Source organism: Microcaecilia unicolor, chromosome 6 (assembly GCF_901765095.1).
Source record: "Microcaecilia unicolor chromosome 6, aMicUni1.1, whole genome shotgun sequence".
NCBI classification, from domain to species: domain Eukaryota; kingdom Metazoa; phylum Chordata; class Amphibia; order Gymnophiona; family Siphonopidae; genus Microcaecilia; species Microcaecilia unicolor.
The window spans coordinates 44,751,256-44,776,456 of NC_044036.1; the positions used below are offsets into that span (position 1 = coordinate 44,751,256).

The window sequence follows — 25,201 nt, forward strand, 5'->3', positions numbered from 1 at the left end:
AGAAAACAGAGAGTAGGGTTAAATGGTCAGTATTCTCAAGGAGAAGGGTAGATAGTGGAATTCCTCAGGGGTCTGTGCTGGGGCCGCTGCTTTTTAACATATTTATAAATGATCTAGAGATGGGAGTGACTAGTGAGGTAATTAAATTTGCTGATGACACAAAGCTATTCAAAGTTAAATCACAAGAGGAACTTACAAGACTGGGAGACTGGGCATCCAAATGGCAGATGACGTTTAATGTTAAGCAAGTGCAAAGTAATGCATGTGGGAAAGAGGGACCCAAACTATAGCTATGTAATGCAAGGTTCCACAGTAGGAGTCACCGACCAGGAAAGGAATCTAGGTGTCATTACTGAAACCCTCTGCTCAGTGTGCAGTGGCGGTTAAGAAAGCAAATAGAATGTTAGGTATTATTAGGAAAGGAATGGAAAACAAAAATGAGGATGTTATAATGTCTTTGTATCGCTCCATGGTGCGACCGCACCTCAAGTACTGTGTGCAATTCTGGTCACTGCATCTCAAAAAAGATATAGTGGAATTAGAAAAGGTACAGAGAAGAGCGACGAAAATGATAAAGGGGATGGGACGACTTCCCTATAAGGAAAGGCTAAAGCGGCTAGGGCTCCTAAGCTTGGAGAAAAGCCTGATGAGGGGAGATATGATAGAGGTCTATAAAATAATGAGTGAAGTGGAATGGAATGGGTAGACGTGAATCGCTTCTTTACTCTTTCCAAAAATACTAGGACTAGGAGGCATGCAATGAAGCTACAAAGCAGGGGCATAGCCAGACCTTGCCGGGAGGGGGGCCAGAGCCTGAGGTGGGGGGGTACTGTTTAGCCGCCCCCCCTCCCCCGAGCCGCTGCCACATTGGACCCCCCTGCCGGCCTGCTGACGATCCCCTTGAACCCCCCTCCCGCCACCAACTCTCCTCCGCCTGCCGTCGCCACTGCATCAGATACCTTTTTTGCTGGCGGGGGTCCCCGAACCCCGCCAGCCTAATAGAGTCTTCTTCAGCACCGGAGTAGTTCAATGAAGTTCCTGGTGTGATCAGCTGTTTCGATGCCTTATGTCCTGCACGGGGCTACATGCACGGTGCAGGACGTAAGGTGTCGAAACAGCTGATCGCAGGAACTTCGTTGAACGTACTCCGGCACTGAAGAAGACTCTCTTCGGCTGGCGGGGTTCAGGGACCCCCGCCAGCAAAAAAGGTATCTGATGCGGCGGTGGGGCAGGCGGCGATGGCGGGGGAGAGTTGATGGCAGGAGGGGAGTTCAAGGGGATCATCGGCAGGAGGACCATGGCCAAATCTACGGGGGCCCAGGCCCCCTCAGGCCCCATGTAGCTACGCCACTGCTACAAAGTAGTAAATTTAAAACAAATCAGAGAAAATATTTTTTCACTCACCAGGTAATTAAACTCTGGAATTTGTTGCCAGAGAATGTGGTAAAGCAGTTATCTTAGCGGGATTTTAAAAAAGTTTGGCTAACTTCCTAAAAGAAAAGTCCATAAGCCATTATTAAGATGGACTTGGGGAAAATCCACTGCTTATTTCTAGGATAAGCAGTATGAAATATATTGTACTGTTTTGGGATCTTGCCAGGTACTTGTAACCTGGATTGGCCACTGTTGAAAACAGGATGCTGGGCTTGATGGACTTTCGGTCTCTCTCAGTATGGCAATACTTATGTTGTTATGTTCTTATACTTTCTGCTCACAGGAAGTCTCTCTGTTTCTGCTTTGGGACTCTACATTACCAATACAAGGTCTTGCCATTCGGCTTGGCCTCAGCTCCTCGTGTTTCCACAAAATGCCTGATAGAGAAGCTGCAACACTCTACACTCTACAGGTGGGATATACATTTCTTCCCTTACCACGACAACTAGTTGATCAAAGCAAGCTCCCAACAGTCAGCGCAGACTTCCATTCCCTCTGCCATACATCTTGTTGAGTTCCTTGGATTTGTAGTAAATTACCCCAAATCACAGCTTCAATCAGTTCATTGGGGCTCTCCGGGACACTGTTCAAGGAAGAGTCTTTCTCCCACAATTGAGAGTAGCCACTATAGTGCATCTCTCTGCTCAGATTTCCAGTTCCAAAACAAGTTTATGCTTGTCAGATGTTTTGTCTACTCGGCCACATGGCTTCAACGGTCCATGTAACACCATTGACTTGGCTTCACTTCCGAATACCTCAGTGGACTTTCTCCTCTCAGTGGTCTCAAGCCAAGGGACTCCTCTCAGCCCATATTTGGGTTACCCCACAACTGTGCCAGTCTCTACAGTGGTGGATGGTTCCACAAAATCTCACCCAGTGGCTTCTGTTTCAACCCCCTCCACATCACAAAATGCTTACCATGGATGCCTCCATGGTAGGCTGAGGTTCTCATCTCAATGGCCTTCATACACAGGGTTCTTGGTCCCCGTGAGAGAAACATTCCTTAAAGCTTTCCAGAACCACCTCCTCAATCAGTTTTTGTCTGCACAGACAGCCAGGTAGTAGTGTATTATCTGAATCAACAAGGGGGAACAGGGTTTTTTCTCCTCTGTCAACAAGCAATCCAAATATGGACTTGGGCAACTTCTCAAAACATTTCTATAAGGGCCTTTTACCTAGCTGATATGCAGAATGCTGTGGCAGACAAACTGAGCAGAGCCCTTCAGCCTCACAAGTGGTCCTTCAGCATGGCTGTGGCTCATTGAATCATCCAGCAGTGGGGGGCCCAGTGATAGACCTCTTTGCTTCTCAGAACAACAAGCTTCCTTGCTTCTGCTCCAGGCTCTATGCTCCCAACCATATAGCCCTGGATTCTTTCCTACATCTTTGGAGAACAGATCTTCTATACACCTTTCCCCCATTGCCCCTCATTGGAAAATCCCTTTTCAAATTGTGTTGAGACCAAGGGACCATGATCTTAATTGCTCCCTACTGGCCATGACAGATCTGTTTCCCTCTTCTCCTAGAGTTGTCGAACAAGGAACCGTTGAGGTTAGATCCCTTTCCAACCCTGATAGCACAGAACAAGGGGTTCTTCCTGCATCCAGATTCCTGCTCACTGGCTCTAATGGTGTGTTTCTTGATGACACACACTTAATTTCTTTAGATCTTCCAGACAATATCTCTAGGGTACTCCTAGCCTCCAGGAAGTCTTCTACACAGAAATGTTACCACTTCAAGTGGAGAAGATTTTCTCTCTGGTGTACAGCCAGAGCTCTTGACCCTACTATGTGCTCTCTTCCTTCCCTTATGGAGTACCTCCTCCATATTTCTAATTCTGGCCTCAAAACTAACTCAGTTAGAGTACATTTGAGTGATATTAGTGCTTACCACTCAAAGGATGATACTAAACCAGTTTCTGTTCATCCCTGGATTGTTAGATTCATGAAAGGTTTATTTCATACCAAACCACCTCCAATGGCGTGGGATCTTAATTTCATCCTCACATCTCTCATGAAGCCTCCATTTGAACCACTCCATTCCTGTTCTCTGAAATTCCTCACTTGAAAAGTACTGTTCTTAATAGCACTTATTTGAGCAAGAAGAGTAAGTGGACTTCAAGCACTTATGGTAGACTCACCTTACACCAGGTTCTACTATAACAGAGTTGTTCTCCAAACCCACCCCAAGTGTTTCCCTAAAGTGGCATTGGGGTTCTACCTAAATCAATCCATTGTACTTCCTGTCTTCGTCCCTAAGCCACACTCTCATCCTGGAGAAGCAGCAAGTGTGCTCTAGCATATTATCTGGTGCATACTAAACCTCATAGGAAATCCTCCCAACTTTTTATATCTTTCAACCCTAACAGATTGGGAATTCCCATTACCAAACATACTATCTCGACTTGGCGGGAAGACTGTCCACCTTATAATTGAAAGAGAAAAACGCCTAGATTTCGACCCAAATCGGGAGATAGACGTTTATCTCACAAAAACGAATAAATCGGTATAATGGAAAGCCGATTTTGGACGTTTTCAACTGCACTCCATCGCGGAAGCATACAAAGTTGACGGGGGCGTGTCGGAGGCGTGGCGAAGGTGGAACTGGGGTGTGGTTATCGGCCAAGGAGAGATGGGAGCCTTTCGCCGATAATGGAAAAAAAGTATGCGTTTGTAGCTAGAATTTAGGACACTTTTCCTGGACCCTGTTTTTTCACGAATAAGGCCCCAAAAAGTGCCCTAAATGACCAGATTACCACCAGAGGGAATCGGGGAGGACCTCCCCTGACTCCCCCAGTGGTCACTAACCCCCTCCCACCACAAAAAATGATGTTTCACAACTTTTTATTTTCACCCTCAAATGTCATACCCACCTCCCTGGCAGCAGTATGCAGGTCCCTGGAGCAGTTGTTAGGGGGTGCAGTGGACTTCAGGCAGGTGGACCCAGGCCCATCCCCCCCTACCTGTTACAATTGTGCTGCTTAATGCTTAGTCATCCAACCCCCCCAAACCCACTGTACCCACATGTAGGTGCCCCCCTTCACCCCTTAGGGCTATAGTAATGGTGTAGACTTGTGGGCAGTGGGTTTTGAGGGGGATTTGGGGGGCTCAACACACAAGGGAAGGGTGCTATGCACCTGGGAGCTCTTTTACCTTTTTTTGTTTTGTAAAAGTGCCCCCTAGGGTGCCCGGTTGGTGTCCTGGCATGTGAGGGGGACCAGTGCACTACGACTCCTGGCCCCTCCCACGAACAAATGCCTTGGGTTTATTCATTTTTGAGCTGGGCGCTTTCATTTTCCATTATCACTGAAAAACAAAAACGCCCAGCTCACAAATTGTCGAATAAAACATGGATGTCTATTTTTTTCGAAAATACGGTTCGGTCCACCCCTTCACGGACCCGTTCTCGGAGATAAACGCCCATGGAGATAGACGTTTTCGTTCGATTATGCCCCTCTGTATCTCCTACATGTATTCTCAGGCAGGGTTGATCCATCATGGCCATGTCACCGCTCACAATATAAGAGCCGTGGCAGCTTCAGTAGCTCATTTCCGCTCTGCCTCCATTGAATAAATTTGCAAGAAGGCAACATGATCTTCTATACATGTTTTTACTGCTCACTACTGTCTGGAGTAGCATTCCAGGCAGAATAGCTGGTTTGAACAAGCAGTCCTGCAAAATCTTTTACTACTTGAATGTCAACTCCACCCTCTAGGCCTTTTTTTTTTCCGCCAGACTCACTTTCTGATTCAGTCACCAAGTTAATTATTGACATTGTGACCCTGGCAGCTAGTGAGTCCCACATGTGTGAATATTATACCTGCTTGTCCTTGGAGAAAGCAAAGTTACTTGCCTGTAGCAGGATCATTGTTTATTACAATTTCTGTGTGTAAAAAATGTGAAGTATAAATCTTATCATAGTGCCAGTCTTGTATACTGTTCAGTACAATGTTGGAATTCTCTTCCTTTGGAGTTAAGAGTGATCTCCTCTTATTTTAGATTTCGTAATTTGTTGAAAGCTCATATATTTTCTACCTACTTGATCTAGTTTTTGACCAATGCATTGATATGGTATGGTTCGGGTTAGCATGTTTCTGTAACCGTTGTTTGCCCGGTGAGTATCAGGTAGGTTATTAAAAGTACTTTTTGGACTGTTGGAGTCAGGGCCAGAGCGAGCTGAAAGGCTGTATGGCACAGCAATTCCACACACTCCACACCTAAAAAGGTAGTCTAAGCCAATGTTTGTAAACTTCACGCAAATATTTACTCAACTTGGTGATATAAAATATTAATAAACCATTTCTCTCAGCAACTACAGGTATTTACAGTCACACAAAGTGTTCACTAAAAACTTCTTTCCAAAGGTGGTATCGAAACAGTATGTAGTCCCTGGTTAGGTTAGGATTACTGAAAAGAGTGAGCCCTGGTAGAGAGTCACTGGGTAGAGAGTTACTGGGAGGTCCCTGGGTGGGAGGAAGCCCAGCCCATGGAAGGATTTATGGAATAAAAATGCAGAAAGATAGTGCCCACGTTGGGCTAAGTGACAGCTCTGGGAGGAGTTAGGAGTTAATAAATGTAGTTGTATGTGAGAGCACATGGTCTTTTGGTTGTCTGAATATCCCCTCCCAATAGTTCTGGAGGAGAGAGGAGAGTCCTGTAAGAAGGAGTGTGACCTTTGGCTGACAAGGAGGGGAGGCTACTACACAAAGTGGCAACTAGAAGATTAAGAGTGCTATGGGTGGGCAGAGAAGAGTCCCAGCCCAGGAGCAGCGGGATTGAGGCCAGGGAGAGCTCAGTCCCAGGTCCAGGGTGGATCTAGAGAGGGATCACTATTGGAGAAGAGTCAGACAGTAAAGGGTCTAAGCCTACTGGAGATAATTTGATTGAGCGAGGAGAAAACAGATTTGGGATTTAGCACTGCCTCTTAGGATAGTCATGGACAGCAACAGTTGTTTATATGTAAATAGTCCTGAAGTATCTCTGTACATACACCCATAAAGAAAGTGGTAGTGCTCCCCACGGAACGGCAGAAGTCTAGGATTAAATTATACGAGAGCTATACCATTGACTATGTTGGAGATCAGTTCACGTTTCTGTCTGTCTGTTGTGGAAGTTCAAATAAAAGTTGAGTTTATTATTAAGCCTTTGGAGTGATGCATGGTTCCTGGACTGAAGAGCTGAGTGGAACCCAGAACTGGTAAAGTGTCTCCCAAACCCCCAGATTGTTATTCCGGACCATTGACCCACCACAGCTTGACTATAAGTGGACTGGAATTGAGGTGTGTGTGGTAAGAGTGGCCCATCTGAAAGCAAAGACTCTGCGGTTTGAAGTGAGAAAGATAGTGAACTTCTTTTGAGGCCTGGGTCTGGAGCTAGAACTGGGTGAGACCCGGGTTACAAGTATATAACTCAGTTACTTTAGCAGAAGTTAGCTGACACTCAGGTGTACTAGTAAACATGCGCTCTAGAAAGCTCTTACTGGTTCCAGTTCCAGAAAGCGTTGATGTAAGATAGATGGATGTGTTCTCTCAAGAAACTGACCCTCTTTGAGCCTACAGGTACACAGTTTTGGTAGAGGCTCCCTTCCTTGAATTCTCTGCCAGATACTTCTTCTGGCTAGATGGTTCTCCCACTGCTCCTTTTCTTAACGTCTGCTCTGAAGGTAGTATGGAGGTCCCAACTCTTCTGGGATTCTTCTTAGCAGCTTTATAGGTTCTACCACTGATTCCCCATGTCCTTCTCTCCCCTGTACACTGACTATGTTAGTCACAAGCTCCCCCCACCCTTTTTTTTTTTAGTGTTGCAGTGGCTAAGGGAGCAGAAAGCCAATGATATGGCCCCTCCCTTGAACTAGATTCCCTCCAAATGGTGGTGTCTCATACTCTCATTAATGGGCAGAGGATGTACCCTGATCCTTTCTGGAAATTAAAAGAGCCTTCCCAGTCAAAAGGTGTAATAGTTTATTCTACATTTCTATGAGTAAACCTTCTGAAAAATCACACCTTTTGGTGTTGGTTACAATATAAGAAAAAAACATACTGAGGCCTCCATCAAAGATTCCAAAAAGTAGATCTGTTTCTCATAGAACATTTCCATGTCCAATCAATTTTGTTGATTCTGTTGTTTAATTTTTAATAGCCTTATCTAAATGATTAATTATAAATTTAAATATTATGATGCTCAGTACATCCCTATATTGGGAAATTATGGTGTCAGATGAAAATCATCGCACCAATAGTGCCAAAATTCTTATTCTTATTGAAACTCTACAGTATATAGAAAAAATATATAAAAGATCACTTATCTCAGACAGATGCACTATTGGTGGTGTGTATCTTTGAATTGTACTCCCAACTGCAATTTCTTCAATCAACTTCACCCTTGTTTCAACATGGATCCTTCAATAGCGACTTAAAGTATGAAACTTAAAAAAAAAACCATTTCTAATATTCTAAGATAAAATTGCCTTTCAGCAAAACTCTCCTTTAATTCCAAATCCAAGAGTAATCCAAACTCAAGTCACTATCAAAGCGCTCTGATGAAGTCCTGTAATCCTCCAATAGGAAACAACTCCTCCTCTTACTATTCCTGTAAATTCAATCTTCTTCTTGGAAAAATTTCAGTCCAATTCTATCAAAGGGTCCAATGAACTAAAAAGTAAACACTGTGAATTCTTCCTTCAGTACTCCACTTTCTCGGTCTCAGCATGGACCATGTTTTTTTACTAACTGCTTCGTCAGGAGACCAAACCTCCACAATCACATTAATATTAGAAAAACCTTGTTTCATACACTTTTCTGCTATAACGTCACCTTACAAAATTTAAAACACTCATTCCAACTGCTGCTTCCGGATGAGAGCGAGCCTCTCGTGCTGTGGTGTCTTCCTTCTGAAAAATGCCTGCACATGCACTGTGAATACCCCTTTGATTTTAAAGATGCCCCATTCCCAAGGGGTGAGATTAACTTGTAAATGATACACTCCAATCCACTTCTTTATTAAGTCCATTGGGCATCATGGTGTCCCATATATATATATATATATATATATATATATATATATATATATATATATATATATATATATGAACTTCTGTTTCTTATAAAACAATTTATTTTGAATATCTCCTCCAGAGTGAGCATCCAACTGTATTAGAACCACAAATCGAAAGTCTTCCAGTTGATGTTGTTTCTCTGCCCAATGTTCTACCATGGCGGTTTCTAAACATAGTAACCTGTTACTTAAACGTTGGGCTATGCGATACTTGATTTTTCTAACGGTTTCTCCTATGTACCACATCCCAGAAGGACACTGTATCGCACACACCACATGCTTGGAGTTGCAATCTGTGGTACAATTCAACCAAAAATATTTGTTGGGTTTAACCACCCAAATATTGTCTGTTATCATCCACAATGAATCCCCTGGTTACATGAATGATTTGATCGACCTCCCTACCAGAAACAGATCTATTTCTTCACGAACTTATCTTAACCTACACCTTCCCAATTGTAGAGGAATTACATACAAGACCTACTACGCATCCAGTTTCTCCTTTTTGGGTAGCCAGATTTGGAACGCTCTACCCAGACCAATCCGATTAATAAACGGTTACTTACTCTTTAGAAAAATGCTGAAAGCTCATCTCTTTAAGCAAGCCTACCCTAATGACCCAACATAATCTTACCAACCTCCACTCCCAATTCTGTTCTGACTTAGATATCGACCTGCCATCTTCCTCTTCTCCATCTCTCCTTACTTCTATCCCTCCTTACCCCTTTTCTCCCAAATCATACTATCCTATCTTGTCTAACCTCTCTTTTCCTAGTCATATATTATCAAGCTCAACTTATCATACACTACCAAGCCCAACTTTACATTGTTTCACTACTGTTTTTGAAATTTCTATTCTATAACTTTGTATTGCAAATTACTATGTAAGCCGCATTGAGCCTGCATTGTGTGGGAAAAAGCGGGGTACAAATGTAATAAATAAATATCATCGCATACTTGCAATATGTACAGTGATTGCATTGAAAATGTTCCCCTCAATGGCTGGATGTAGAAGGTACCCTATGATGACTATTGAATAATTTCCTCAGATTAGGACCCTCAGTGAACGCAAATGTGGGAGGCTGGTCAAATTCTTAATGTAAGGAAAGTAATCCCCAATATCTTGGAATAGAATTTTGTATTTGTTGCGTTGGAGCATAATAGAGTAAAACATATGCGATCCTTGAATCTTCCTCCCTCCTAGTTTTCTGTAATAACCAGCAGTGCTGGGTATTGCTGACTCATTTATATGCCCGTTTCACTACTTTATGGAGATATCCTCTGTTCTCAAACCTCAGGTACATATGTTGTGCCTGCTCATTATCCAGTTATTTGTTAATACCTTTAAAGAAATCTAGTAAATTGGTAAGGCAAGACTTGGTTTAGTAGGAATGAGTCAGATTAGGTTCAGCAAAGGCAATAGCTTTAACTATTTTCCTGGCACTAACATCAGGCTTTACCAGTCTATAGATCCCCTATCACCCTGGTGCCCTTTGTAAAAATTGATATTGCACTGGTCATCCTCCAGTCCTTGCCATTTTTAAATGATAGATTACAGATTACTAGTAACAGGTTAGCCATTTCATGTTTGAGCTCTTTCAAGATTCGGGGGTAAATGCCATCCGATACTGGTGATTTGTTGCTCTATAGTTTTGTCTTTTTACATAATCTAGACTTAGGAGTGATGTACCTTAGTTTATTTATTTGTTGCTCTGAATCATGTATTTATTTATTCATTCATTTTATAGTCCTCTCCTCCCATTACCTCTGTTTTGCTTGTCAGTTGCTGAGAGGATTTGGTTTAAAGTACTGTCATTTGTTCGCCAGGCTCTAAAAGGAAAAGCACCATATTATCTGAGGAATGTGTTGCAGGATGAGTATTGAGATCTGAGGCTGCACATCTACTGGTGGTTCCCTCTCTCAGAAAGTTTCATCTTGTGGAGATGAGGAAGTGTGCTTTCTTGATTGCTGGTCCTGAGAGATGGAACCACTTGCCACAATATATTCAATTAATGCCTGATATAGTTAGTTTTTAAAACACAGCTTAAATTCTTGCTATTTAGGCAAGCATATGGCATTGATGTCAAGATGACTTCATCTGCTATTTATAGTGATCAGGTTTTTTAAGTTAGTTAAAATATTGTTTGTTACTGTAATATGTATTTTTAATGTTTTTTTATTGTTTCGCATGTATCCCTGCTTAGTTTTAAGTGGGTTATAAATAAAAAATCAATAAATAAGAAAAGGTTTATAACAGCATTTGATGAAACATAAAATTAAAATAACAAAACATAGAAATCTGACAAAACTGCAAGAACTGGCTCTCCAGAACCTGGGGACTCTGCAGCCCCCATTGTTACTGGGTCAGGAGGATCATTCCCCTCAATCACTCTCAAAGAAGGTATTTGGTGTGAGTATGACCCAATCATTTAAGCACTTCCCCACAGGTGTTCACCGTTTCTTCTACCTCACCATTAAACCAACCTGACTGTGACTAGTAAGGTACAGGTTGTTAGTTTGACTAGTTTCACGCTAGAGCACATTTCTTACACAAACTGGTTCAGTTCCCTTTTTCAACTGAGTTTTAGATATTTTTATTTGTATATTTTATTTGTGAAATGGATAGATATAAACAGCTCAATAAAGGAACATGCAGCATCTATTAAATTATCAAACATAACAAATCAAAGACACTTAGGTCCCTGTTTACTAAGCCATGCTGTAGGCATGCTAGCGTTTTAGCACACACTAAAAATTAGCACGCGCTAAAAATACTAGCACACCTTAGTAAACAGGGCCCTTAACCAAAATCATCCAATTCTTTCTGTTCCAAATTCCAACAATATGCGTTTATTATTCTCTCTTTACTCTAGTTCCCTCTATTTCCCCTCAAATGCCCCCATATCCCTCATGGCCTCCCCTCCCCCCCCCCCTTATCTCAAAAGACCTTACTAGTAGGCATGCTTTTAGATATTTTTAAAATTAAAATTCAGTTAGATTTACCCAGCATGATTGTTTGTTTGGCATTTATGTTCTGAGAAATTTGTAGGTGATAATTTAAATACTCAGTATAAAAACAATCAAGCACTTTCACTATAGTGTTTCCAACAACTGCTGTCTTTTGTTTTCCTTTAGAATTCAAACAGTACTTCTGCCATGGATGCCAACATGGTTTCTTGAAGATTTTCCCAATATGAAAAACAGCACTGCAATAACGTCATTAAAGGTAATGCCATTGCCAAAAGAAATAAGTCTAGAATTGCATAGTGGCTTCAAAGAGTATGTTGTATAACGCCATGACTTGAATGTTCTTCTTGCAGTTGGTCACAGAACACTAGGAGGGAGAGGTTTATTGAGCTGTGGGGGGGAGGGGGCATGAGGGTATTTGAGGTGCTTGTGTGGGGCTCAGATGACATAGTAACATAGTAACATAGTAGATGACGGCAGAAAAAGACCTGCACAGTCCATCCAGTCTACCCTACAAGCTAACTCATATGTACTACTTTTTGTGTATACCTTACCTTGATTTGTATCTTTTTTCAGGGCACAGACCGTATAAGTCTGCCCAGCACTAGCCCCGCCTCCCAGCACCGGCTCTGCCATCCAATCTCCGCTAAGCTCCTGAGGATCCCTTCCTTCTGAACAGGATTCCTTTATGTTTATCCCACGCATGTTTGAATTCCGTTACAGTTTTCATCTCCACCACCTCCCGCGGGAGGGCATTCCAAGCATCCACCACTCTCTCCCTGAAAAAATACTTCCTGACATTTTTCTTGAGTCTGCCCCCCTTCAATTTCATCTCATGTCCTCTAGTTCTACCGCCTTCCCATCTCCGGAAAAGGTTCGTTTGCGGATTAATACCTTTCAAATATTTGAACGTCTGTATCATATCACCACACTGTTCCTCATAAGAACATAACTGTTGCCATACTGGGACAGACCAAAGGTCCATCAAGCCCAATATCCTGTTTCCAACAGTGGCCAATCCAGGTCACAAGTACCTGGCAGTCCCAAAACAGTAAAACAGATTTTATGCTGCATACCCTAGAAATAAGCAGTGGATTTTCCCAAGTTCATCTTAATAATGGCTAATGGATGTTTGTTTTAGGAAATTATCCAAACCTTTTTAAAACCCTGTTAACCTAACTGCTGTTACACATGTTTTATCAACAAACTCCAGAGTTTAATTACACATTGAGGGGCTCTTTTACAAAACGGCAGTAAGCCCAACGCGGGCTTACTGCTCGCTAAAAAGGGAAGTACTGCCAGGCTACCGCAGCAGCCTGGCGGTAGTTTCCAGACCCAGCGCGCGCCATTCCAGCGCTACAAAAATATTTTTATTTTTGTAGTGCTGGTGTCACAATGTTAGGAGTAAAAGTGAGCCCTTGTGCTGATCAAAGGACCAGCAGTCAAAAACCCAACGCTTCACCTGCAGCGACCACTGTTCCCCAACGGTTGAGCCCCTAGGTTCAGGTGGTCAACATGACTTAGGAAGTCGGACAAGGAAGAGGATGGCTCAGACAGAAGGAGGCAAAGACAAAGCAGAGTAGAACTCAGTACCGGGCAATAGTCAAGGCAGGCGGCGGTCCAGCAGTAGTCGGTTCCAGGCAGTAGTCAGGTCAGGCAGCGATCCAGCAGAGGTCAGGTCCAGGCAGCGATCCAGCAGTGGTCAGTTCCAGGCAGTAGTCAGGCCAGGCAGTGATCCAGCAGTGGTCAGGTCCAGGCAGTGGTCAGGTCATACAGAACAGCAACAAGATAAACGCATCAGACATCAAGAAGGTTGTAGCTGAGGCAACAAAGTAGGGAGAAGAAGTTCCTGGTTTCAAAGTGAAGGCATCTGACATCAGAGTAGGCGTGCTAAAGTGTAGGTGTGCCTAAAGTGTGGAAGTCAGAAAGGAAGTATACAGTTCGTTTTAGGGGAGAAGGCTTGGCTCCAACCTTGATGTCTCAGGTACGTGATAGCCGGTATGTACCCGGCGTTAATCGGGCAGTGCCATGTGCTGCTCAGATACTGCCAGGGTACCGCGGGAGCCCTTACCGCCATTTCTTTAAAAAAAAAACCTGCCTTTTACCCACCATGGTAAAAGGGGGCCTTGGCGCAGCTTCGTAAAAGGACCTCTGAGTGAAGAAATATTTTCTCCAGTTGGTTTTCAATTTACTACTGAGTCCCCCTAGTTCTAGTATTTTTGGAAAAGTAAAAAAGTGATTCATGTTTATCCATTCCACTCCACTCAGTATTTTATAGACCTCTATCATATCTCCCCTTAGCCATCACTTCTCCAAACAAGAGCCCTAGCTACTTTAGCCTTTCCTCACAGGGAAGTCGTCCTATCCCCTTTATCATTTCATTGCCCTCTCCACACACCCCCCCCCCCCCAAGACAGTAACAGTATATACCAGGATCTATGACAACTTCAGATATGATGGCCATTCCTATTAGAGCAGCAAGCTGGTCCCAGGAGTAGGCTAGTGGTCAGTTCAGTGGGCTGTAGAGCCTCTGGCTCTGGCCCCCTCCCACCGTGAGGTCTGGTAACACTCCTGGCTAGTACACTTGTGATGGAACATGTGAGCCCTTCAAAAACCACTATATACCTGCTGTACCTACATCTAGGAGACACCTGCAGGCTTCAGGGCTATTATAGTGGTGCAGTGAGATAAGTTGTTTTCTTTTTCTGTTCTTCAAGGACTCACAATACAATATAAGGGGATTACAGTGAAAGTTGTATTTGGGACCTTTTATGTGAAGTGCACTGCAGTGACATCTAGGCTGCCGCACTGCTCTGCCCAGATGTCTGTTTGGCCAGTCTACTAGAAATATTGGCTCCCAGATATCCCAAATGCTTGTTTTTGTGTGTTTTCCCCAGGACTATTTTTTCCGAAAATCGTTCTAGTCGTCACTTGATTTTTGGACGTTTTTCATAAAATGTCCCAAATTGGACTTAAACGTCATATCGACAATGCTCCTATGTATATACTGTTTCTATGATCTAATAGACTACCCCAAGCAGTGACCCAAAAAGTATCAAGGTGCAAAAAAAGTTATTATTTTATAAAATGCAGATTTATTAATGTGGAGGCAATAATGAGCCATCTTATGAACAATGCACATCCTTAGGGGGGCAATAATTAAAACATGCTTATCTGGAGTGACATGTGTAGGTTTGATTTAAAAACCACATGCATTATTATGTAGCCTGCCCTCTTCCAGCCCCTTTCAAATACTTCCCTACAGGCAAAATTTCCTGCACTGTAGAATGATGTGGGTAGTTTTAAATACTTTGAGGGAGTGCAATTTTCAAAACCCCTTTTATTAAAGTTAAATGTTTTGTATTTGCAAAAATAGCTTTGAAAATTATTCTCGGTTTTGTAAATTATTGTTTTTTTTTTATTGTGTCTTGATCAGACATAAAATACTAGACTAAGCTTGATAAATAGGCCTTTAAATCCTGTGGTCCTTATCTGTCCACATGGTCCAACTAGTCCAATTATTGTTTTTTTTTATTGTGTCTTGATCAGACATAAAATACTAGACTAAGCTTGATAAATAGGCCTTTAAATCCTGTGGTCCTTATCTGTCCACATGGTCCAACTAGTTCCTGCTTCCTGCTTAAGTGCCATAGACCCCATTGATCTCTAACTTTTCTTGCCTTGGACAATCTCTATTTTGTGTATATCATTGTGGAGTGCTTTTATTACTACCTTTAAAGCAGAAATTTTCAAGCTTTTTTGTCTCATGGCATACTTACATGGCGCTAAAATTGTCAAGGCATACCACCACACATAGTCCATCATTTTATCTTCTTTCCCTTCCCCCTCCACACATGGTTCAGCATTTTACCTTTTTTCCTCCCCCCACCTCCACACATGGTCCAGCATTTTACCTTCTTCCCTCCCCCCACCCCCAGACATAGTCCAGCATGTTTGCCTTTCCCCCCCCCTCACCCCCATCCGTACCTCCATACATGGTCCAGCATTTGACCTCTTTCCCCTCCCACCCCCACCCATAGTCTAGCATTTACCTTCTCTTACACCTGCACCCACAAAAATAGTCCAGCAACTCTCCCTCTTCTCTCCTGTCCCCTCTCCAGCCGACGACCAGGCATCTCTCCTTGTCTCTCTTTCCCCCCTTCCCACCCCATGTACCTTTTAAATGGCTTCTTGTCTCTAGCAGTCGGCGACAATGATTCATACAGCCTGCTAGCACCAACCCTGGAGCCTTCTTTTCTGACACTTCATGCCTATGTGGAAGCAGGAAGTTACGTCAGAGAGAAGGCTCCTGGGTTGGTGCAAGCAGGATGTAGAACTAGAGGACATGAAATGAGATTGAAGGGGGGCAGACTCAAGAAAAATGTCAGGAAGTATTTTTTCACGGAGAGAGTGATGGATGCTTGGAATACCCTCCTGCGGGAGGTGTTAGAGATGAAAACGGTAAAGGAATCCTGTTCGGAAGGAAGGGATCCTCAGGAGCTTAGCGGAGATTGGATGGCAGAGGCGGGGCAGACTTATACGGTCTGTGCCCTGAAAAAAGATACAAATCAAGGGGCTGGTGGTTGGGAGGTGGGGCTAGTACTGGGCAGACTTATACGGTCTGTGCCCTGAAAAAGATAGATACAAATCAAGGGGCTGGTGGTTGGGAGGTGGGGCTAGTGCTGGGCAGACTTATACGGTCTGTGCCCTGAAAAAGATAGATACAAATCAAGGGGCTGGTGGTTGGGAGGTGGGGCTAGTGCTGGGCAGACTTATACGGTCTGTGCCCTGAAAAAAGATACAAATCAAGGGGCTGGTGGTTGGGAGGTGGGGCTAGTGCTGGGCAGACTTATACGGTCTGTGCCCTGAAAAAGATAGATACAAATCAAGGGGCTGGTGGTTGGGAGGTGGGGCTAGTGCTGGGCAGACTTATACGGTCTGTGCCCTGAAAAAAGATACAAATCAAGGGGCTGGTGGTTGGGAGGTGGGGCTAGTGCTGGGCAGACTTATACGGTCTGTGCCCTGAAAAAAAGATACAAATCAAGGGGCTGGTGGTTGGGAGGTGGGGCTAGTGCTGGGCAGACTTATACGGTCTGTGCCCTGAAAAAGATAGATACAAATCAAGGGGCTGGTGGTTGGGAGGTGGGGCTAGTGCTGGGCAGACTTATACGGTCTGTGCCCTGAAAAAAGATACAAATCAAGGGGCTGGTGGTTGGGAGGTGGGGCTAGTGCTGGGCAGACTTATACGGTCTGTGCCCTGAAAAAAAGATACAAATCAAGGGGCTGGTGGTTGGGAGGTGGGGCTAGTGCTGGGCAGACTTATACGGTCTGTGCCCTGAAAAAAGATACAAATCAAGGGGCTGGTGGTTGGGAGGTGGGGCTAGTGCTGGGCAGACTTATACGGTCTGTGCCCTGAAAAAAGATACAAATCAAGGGGCTGGTGGTTGGGAGGTGGGGCTAGTGCTGGGCAGACTTATACGGTCTGTGCCCTGAAAAAGACAGATACAAATCAAGGTAAGGTATACACAAAAAGTAGCACATATGAGTTATCTTGTTGGGCAGACTGGATGGACCGTGCAGGTCTTTTTCTGCCGTCATCTACTATGTTACTATGTATGAATCATTGCTCCCTGCCACTGACCGCTAGAGACAAAATTTACTCCATTCTGGCACAAATTAAGCATTCCCACAGCACACCTGGGGAGCAGCTGTAGCATACCAATGTGCCACAGCACACACTTGTTGAAAAATGCCGCTTTAAAGGATAGTGTATACAGTGGGGGAAATAAGTATTTGATCCCTTGCTGATTTTGTAAGTTTGCCCACTGACAAAGACATGAGCAGCCCATAATTGAAGGGTAGGTTATTGGTAACAGTGAGAGATAGCACATCACAAATTAAATCCGGAAAATCACATTGTGGAAAGTATATGAATTTATTTGCATTCTGCAGAGGGAAATAAGTATTTAATCCCTCTGGCAAACAAGACCTAATACTTGGTGGCAAAACCCTTGTTGGCAAGCACAGCGGTCAGACGTCTTCTGTAGTTGATGATGAGGTTTGCACACATGTCAGGAGGAATTTTGGTCCACTCCTCTTTGCAGATCATCTCTAAATCATTAAGAGTTCTGGGCTGTCGCTTGGCAACTCGCAGCTTCAGCTCCCTCCATAAGTTTTCAATGGGATTAAGGTCTGGTGACTGGCTAGGCCACTCCATGACCCTAATGTGCTTCTTCCTGAGCCACTCCTTTGTTGCCTTGGCTGTATGTTTTGGGTCATTGTCGTGCTGGAAGACCCAGCCACGACCCATTTTTAAGGCCCTGGCGGAGGGAAGGAGGTTGTCACTCAGAATTGTACGGTACATGGCCCCATCCATTCTCCCATTGATGCGGTGAAGTAGTCCTGTGCCCTTAGCAGAGAAACACCCCCAAAACATAACATTTCCACCTCCATGCTTGACAGTGGGGACGGTGTTCTTTGGGTCATAGGCAGCATTTCTCTTCCTCCAAACACGGCGAGTTGAGTTCATGCCAAAGAGCTCAATTTTTGTCTCATCTGACCACAGCACCTTCTCCCAATCACTCTCGGCATCATCCAGGTGTTCACTGGCAAACTTCAGACGGGCCGTCACATGTGCCTTCCGGAGCAGGGGGACCTTGCGGGCACTGCAGGATTGCAATCCGTTATGTCGTAATGTGTTACCAATGGTTTTCGTGGTGACAGTGGTCCCAGCTGCCTTGAGATCATTGACAAGTTCCCCCCTTGTAGTTGTAGGCTGATTTCTAACCTTCCTCATGATCAAGGATACCCCACGAGGTGAGATTTTGCGTGGAGCCCCAGATCTTTGTCGATTGACAGTCATTTTGTACTTCTTCCATTTCTTACTATGGCACCAACAGTTGTCTCCTTCTCGCCCAGCGTCTTACTGATGGTTTTGTAGCCCATTCCAGCCTTGTACAGGTGTATGATCTTGTCCCTGACATCCTTAGACAGCTCCTTGCTCTTGGCCATTTTGTAGAGGTTAGAGTCTGACTGATTCACTGAGTCTGTGGACAGGTGTCTTTCATACAGGTGACCATTGCCGACAGCTGTCTGTCATGCAGGTAACGAGTTGATTTGGAGCATCTACCTGGTCTGTAGGGGCCAGATCTCTTACTGGTTGGTGGGGGATCAAATACTTATTTCCCTCTGCAGAATGCAAATAAATTCATATACTTTCCACAATGTGATTTTCCGGATTTAATTTGTGATGTGCTATCTCTCACTGTTACCAATAACCTACCCTTCAATTATGGGCTGCTCATGTCTTTGTCAGTGGGCAAACTTACAAAATCAGCAAGGGATCAAATACTTATTTCCCCCACTGTACATTTTAGTAGTTTGTAATGATAGTTGAAACTACAGTAGGGGAACTAGATTTGTAAAAAGAATCAATAATTTGTTTGTCAGACTAATAGAGGATCAGGGCCACCGAGAGACACAGCCGGGCCCAGGGCAGGACTGGACCACAGTGCGTGCACATGCACACACCCCCATACCCCCCCACCTGCCGCGCTGCACCCACACACCCCTACACTCGGGCTGCTGCCCCCTCACCTTTGTCTGCTCCCTTGCTCTGTCTTCTCCTGCACTGCTTCTGTCCGTGCCTGGAGTCAGGACCTGTATGATTGTATTAACGCAATATCACATTAATGCAATCATCTGGATCCTGGGCGTCACACAGGAGCAGGAGAGGACAGATCCAGAAGCAGGCAGGAAGATGTTTGCCGGTACCAGGCCGGTACCTGCCCCCTCCCCCCTTTGGTGGCCCTGATAGAGATATGACTACTTAAGTGGTCTTAGAAAAATACTTGTTTCAAAAGATCTAAATTATTACTTCTCTGGTAACCATCTTGGTTAGAGTGTAATGTGTTTGACATTGTACAGGTATTAATTGTCTAATTAGTTAAACACAATTACTTCATTTCAGAATAAAAATCATTATTTTGCATTTTAACTATTTTCTAGGCAAAGAATGAATGTGTTTCTTTGAGTTCCATTCTACCAATCCCTTTTGATGAGGATCCAATAATTATGGAGGTCCAAGAAACTGTAGTTCAAGAAGAGCACAACTCCAATGACACAGACAAGGATCATAAAAGCATGGACAACTCTGAGAATACTTTGCTTGTGGATACTACAAGTACTGATCTACCTGAGCAAGCCAATGGGTACAAACCTCAGATTTCTGATAGACATGCAATGAAAAGTTTGGCTCATGATTCTAACAGAACACCCCATGCAATCTCTGACACAGTAGAAAATGTGCAGAGTTTAGAAAACCTATGGTCGAAAAGTGATACCAGCCCTCGTTCTTCACTGTGGAACAGTGAATTTGGGAATAATACATGTAATTTTAGTGAAAGAGAGGTGATAGATCCTCTCAGTTTAATGACAGCTAAGAGCTATGTACCTTTGGAACACAAATGGGAAAAGCAGTTCTCTGGTGATTCAGCTGAAGAGCAGACTTTGCTTCCGGATGAGATGGTTGTTTGCTTAACCTCTGTGAATGAAGAGCCCCTGGATACAAAATCTTATTTTACACAAGTAGATTGGAATGTATTCCAGAAGGAAATAATTTCAGTTAAATAGAAGAAGCTACAAACGTCTGGGTTCACTGAGTAAAACACCGCCATTTTGGATCACTGTACACAGGAGTGAACTACTACAATGGGTGTTGGCAAATCTCCAGTGGTATCATGGAAATAGTGGTATATAGTGTTTCAAACCCATACAGAAACATACCTTGAACAGCAGCAGAGTGACAACCCAAACTCAGATGTCCACTTATTTCCTCCTAAGGGAATTATGGTACAATCCTGGGGAGTCTGTTGATTTTGTTAGCCTTTAGTGGAGCCTGTGTGCTTGATCCCTAAAACATGAAGTTCGAAATCTCTGAAAATGAAATGATTTGTGACAAATAAGCATAATACCAATGGCAAGCTGGTAGGCTTAATTTTTTGTCCTCCAGTGTTTCTTATTGAGATTAGAATCACATTTGCCACAAGTTGTAAGTCTTTGTAATCAAAAAGGAGCACTGTTGAGACCATTTATTTTCAAGTGGATCTACCTTTAAAATCATAGGTGTTTAAATTATTACTCTAGTACTAATCATTCCTATAGCACTACTAGACATATACAGCGCTACAGAAATGAAAACTAAGATAAGCTGCTGCATTCTGTTCTCTCTCTACATGCAGATGCCTCTCACACTTTCACATTTTATATTTCTTAATTAAAGTAGCTTACAGTTCTCCAACTTCTCTCCTCTGAACTGTGGTGCACTGCTGTTATTCACTCACAGCTCACCATTGTGGAACCAAATTGCTTTGCCTCTTTCCAAATGAAGGAGTCTGCCACTGATTACGACTTATGAGTTTTCCTCAACTCCTTTCAACTAACTTTGTTTATTTGTTTACGGATGAGATATAAAACCAATCCTTGACTCACATCGGACCACAGGTGACGCATGTGATACCCACATTTGTTGAAGTTGCAGAATTGGTCCTTCCTATCTCATTCTTTCTTTTCTTGTGCTTGTGTACACTTGGTTTCCAAGTTTTAGCCAATCAAGTGGCAAAGTCGCCTATATCTGACCCTGCCCAGGGTTATCTTATTCCAACTGTTGAGGTCTGTGTTGCAGATGTTAAAGTTGTGCTTGAGGGTGTCCTTGAATCTGAAACATAGTCTTCTCTGTGATCTCTGACTAATTTTCAGATAGCTGTTGGTGGAGGTGTACTTATGAAGGCCTAGACCATGTAGTTTCAGTGCTGCTAAATATCTAATATAAAGAATTAATCTACAGACCATAAGAGGTGAAGACCTTTTTTTCTTCTGTGGATTACAATGATATAAGCAAGGCCATTTGATGTCAAGCAAGTACCTCACCCCTCCCTACCTTCCTCTGGGCAGGTAATTGAAAGACAATGAGTCATGCCATTCACTGTTTACAATGAGTGTGTTCAAAGAGCCTCTAGAGACTTTTAGGTTGCAGAACTATTTCCATGTGACAGGGGCAGGGTACCTAGCAGTGGCGTACCAAGGGGGGGGGGGGGGGGGGTTGGTGGGAGCAGTCCATCCCGAGTGCACGCCGCTGGGGGGGTGCAGCTCGCCGTCAGCTTCGTTCGTTTCCATGCTCCCTCTGCCCCGGAACAGGTTACTTCCTGTTCCGGGGCAAAGGGAGCGTGGAAACGAACGAAGCTGACCGGCGCGTGGCACCCCCCCCCCCAGTGGCGTGCACCCAAGGGGGGGGTCTTTCACTGGGGTGGGGGATGTCCTTTCACCGAGGGGGGTCGCATCGGCGATCCGCCCCGGGTGTCAGCCCCCCCTAGGAACGCCACTGGTACCTGGCAGAGGAGAGAGACAAAATTCTGCAATCAGGACAGGCAGGACAGGATAGGAGAATGGCATATTGCAGGGGGTCGGTGGGAACGGAATCCTGAATTCTTTGAAGTAAGATAAATATTGTTTTACTGAGGATGTGATTATTTACCAAAGAACTGAGGATGTATCTTTTAGGTAAATGCAATATATATTTTTTTTGTGCGCCTTTTGGCAATTGTAACAAACGACATATCCTGCAGGACGTATTCCTGTATGATGTGTTCCTTAGAAAAAAAACAGTTCTTTGTACTTCAGGGCTGGAAACCCTATATAAATGCCTGGTCTGGAAGGTGAAGGGGGGTGGGGGGGGGTCGATGAAAATCTTCCCCAGCCTCTATTAGGGCTAAGGAATATACGACCATTTCCATGGCATTTCCCTTTTGTTTATGCTCCCTCACCATCCTGTTTCTTGTGCGCTGTTCCTAACCTTTTTATTATTTCTTATTTTTCCTGTTCTTGGATTAGAATAAAACTTTAGTAACGTAAGAAGCTTCTTTTGTTTATAGTTGTTTTTGGTACTTACAAGGCCGGTGATGCTAAGAAACCAGTTGGGGAATTTGTATGGGTGAGGTGTTGGGTTTTTGCTTCTGAGACGCAGCACCAAAAGGCCCAAACATAGCCGAAGAGCACAAATTTGGGAATTCCGGTGTCCTCTATCCTTATGACACGGCCAGCCTACTATAACTGAGATTTCACCACCATTCCCAGTACCTAGAAATCTAGCACATTTTGAGGATTTCCCTTTTGGGGTTCCTGTCTTGCTTCCTTATATTGTAGATGGATCTCAAAGAAAGCAATTTATGATTTCCTTCAGAAAAATGAACCAGAAAACTTGTGTGCACATTATTTTGTGAAATGCTGAGGAAAGGTGTTCAAGCTTTTTTTTTTACATTAATACTGCACATTGAAATTTAGAATGAGAGCCCTGAAAAACCCCCCATTGTATCAGTTCCATTGGTATTACACAGAAAAAATGGAATCTACACATGATCTGGCCTGGTTTTTGTGGATGATACACACCAAAAGTAGGTAAGTACCAACATTCTTCATTGTCTTTTAACGGTGGAGCTGGCTCTTCATGGCCATTATCCAGCATGTTCTACATGAATGTTGTAAAGTGTTGTTTTCTCTTTGATTTTCTTCTCAAAGTCTGTTACAATAAAATGAGATGAGAGAGAGCTTGCTCTTTGTTGTTAGGTAGTCATGTTCTGGGTGTCTGGAATGGTAGCAGAGCCACCCAGCTATTGGACTTATCCTTTTAGAATTCCTTATCCATAATGCTCAAGAATTCTCTGTCTTCTACTGAAAGAGTTGGTTTGTCATCATCCTTGATGACTTGGAACACTGAGTTCCCTGGATGTTCTCCTAAATCTGGTAGAAAGGTGTCCTGACAAATCGTTGAGCCAGGGTGTGGTTCTTCCCAGCAGTAAGCCTCCTTCATGTGCAGATGGTTAGGACAAGGCTTAAACAAAGTGGTGTTCCCATTTTCCAAGACACACATTTTGAAGATACCTACACTTGATCTCCTCAGTCTCTTAAGGCAGATGTCACCTACTATCACCTATCGCATGGGGAGTTGGTAGGCATATGGGGTGTCAAGTGGACCTGCATGTGACCCTCAAACTCTGATCAATGTTGATGCATCTCTTCCCAACAAGAGTAAGATATTGGCTTTTGGATCCAAAGGCTGCAGATACTCCTATAGGTTGGAGATGAAGATGGTGTTGCGCAACCTCTGGTGTGGGAATTCCTTCTCAGTTATCAGGTATCTGATTACATTGAATAAGAGTAGGTAGATGGGTCTTGTTGCTACCTTCACAAACTATCATGTAGCCACTTGCTCTTATCCCTGTCCTCTTTGTCATCCTTGTACAGGTCTTGAGGTGGTAGGGATAGCAAGCTCCTTGGATGTCAAACTGGTCAAAGAACTCTGTCCTTACCAGGGACTGGTTACTGTGCTCATCTATGATAACATACATTTTTACTGCCTTTTCTGGTTGCTTTTATGGATATACCTTGGCTACACATATCTTCGTGCATGGCTGTCCACTGCAGCCTTCTCCACACAGTTGTGTACAGTTTCGAGTAATGTTCTGTGGTGACATTTGCTCTAACTCCTTCTCCACACCATGGCTTGACTCTGAGGTTGGGGTTCCTATAGATGTAGGCTTACTTGTCAGGGTGTAAGGTGCTAACATGTTGGTCACTATTGCACTTCGTACACTTTATGGCTGCTTTACAGTCTTTTGCCATGTACATGGATGAAGAGCAACATTTGTAGCAGATTCTGTACTTTTTCAACAGATCTTGATGTTCTCTTAAGGGTTTCTCCCTAAACCCTCTACATTTCTTGAGAGGATGAGATTTCTTATCTATAGGACACTGTCGATCAGTAGGTAGGATTGCTGTGGGTGGCACATCTGTCGTGTGTACAGCTATAGGCTTCTTGGTGTTGCCGTACTTCTTGACCTGCCTTTCACTAGGGAAATAGCCTGTCTTGACTGTTTCAGGTACATCAAACATGAAGCTGGGGTCATTTCTCCTCTTTGCCAAATCTTGGATGAACTTCACAAAGACTGTGAATGGAGGAAACCTCTCTTGATGGTTGTCTTTATACTTGGCGCCTACTGATGACCATTTTTCTCTTATGTCATACAGCAGCTTTAATATTTATGGCCTAAGCTGTATCCAAGTATTACAGGCCAGGAAGGTTTTGTTCAGCCTTGAGTGCTTCCAGTTCCTGGAGGAGATCTCCTAGTTCTTGTAACTTGTCATTAACTCCATTTGTCACCTTTGGATAACTCCTTATTCTTTTCATCAGTGCCTGTTGGATACCTTCTGGGCTGCCATAGTGCTGGTCAAGTCAATCCCACATTTCTTTCAAACTTTTTGAGGGGTCATACAAATATGCATCTGGTAATCTCTTTACACAGTTGGCTGACGCAGTTCTCAGCCACTTTCTCATCAGGCTCATCTCTTGCATTGGAGTGAGCCTCATAATTGTTGTGGCATCATTAAAGTTAGATTTCCACCCTCTATACTTTTCTGAGCAGTCATTGAACTGGTAAAGCCCCATGTTCACAATCTTTCTGTAAGCCATGTATGTTGCTAGATCTTCTCTCTCTCTGAAGTTTCTAACACACTGGCAGTAGGTGCCTGTGGCTGGCTGTGTGTTGGGGTTGGTCTGAAGTCAGGCATTGTCACGGTCGTTGACGTCCATGCCTTGCACATCAGTGCCCCACTCCATCTAGACCCATTAGATTTACCTGCAGTTCTAGTCAGTGACCTGTGGGGTCACTGTACAGTGGTGGAGGCCAAGCTGGTG

General features: G+C 43.7%; 1 protein-coding gene across 1 annotated transcript in view; it reads left to right on the top strand.

Moving 5' to 3' along the window:
- IL23R (interleukin 23 receptor) overlaps positions 1–20,480 on the top strand; it is a 109,974-nt gene extending 89,494 nt beyond the window's left edge. The window contains exons 15-16 of the mRNA XM_030206678.1: positions 11,623–11,713; positions 19,462–20,480. Of these exons, the coding sequence (XP_030062538.1) occupies positions 11,623–11,713; positions 19,462–20,085 (715 nt within the window). The 3' untranslated portion in view covers positions 20,086–20,480. The remainder of the gene's footprint in view (positions 1–11,622; positions 11,714–19,461) is intronic.
- The last annotated feature ends 4,721 nt before the right edge of the window (positions 20,481–25,201 follow it).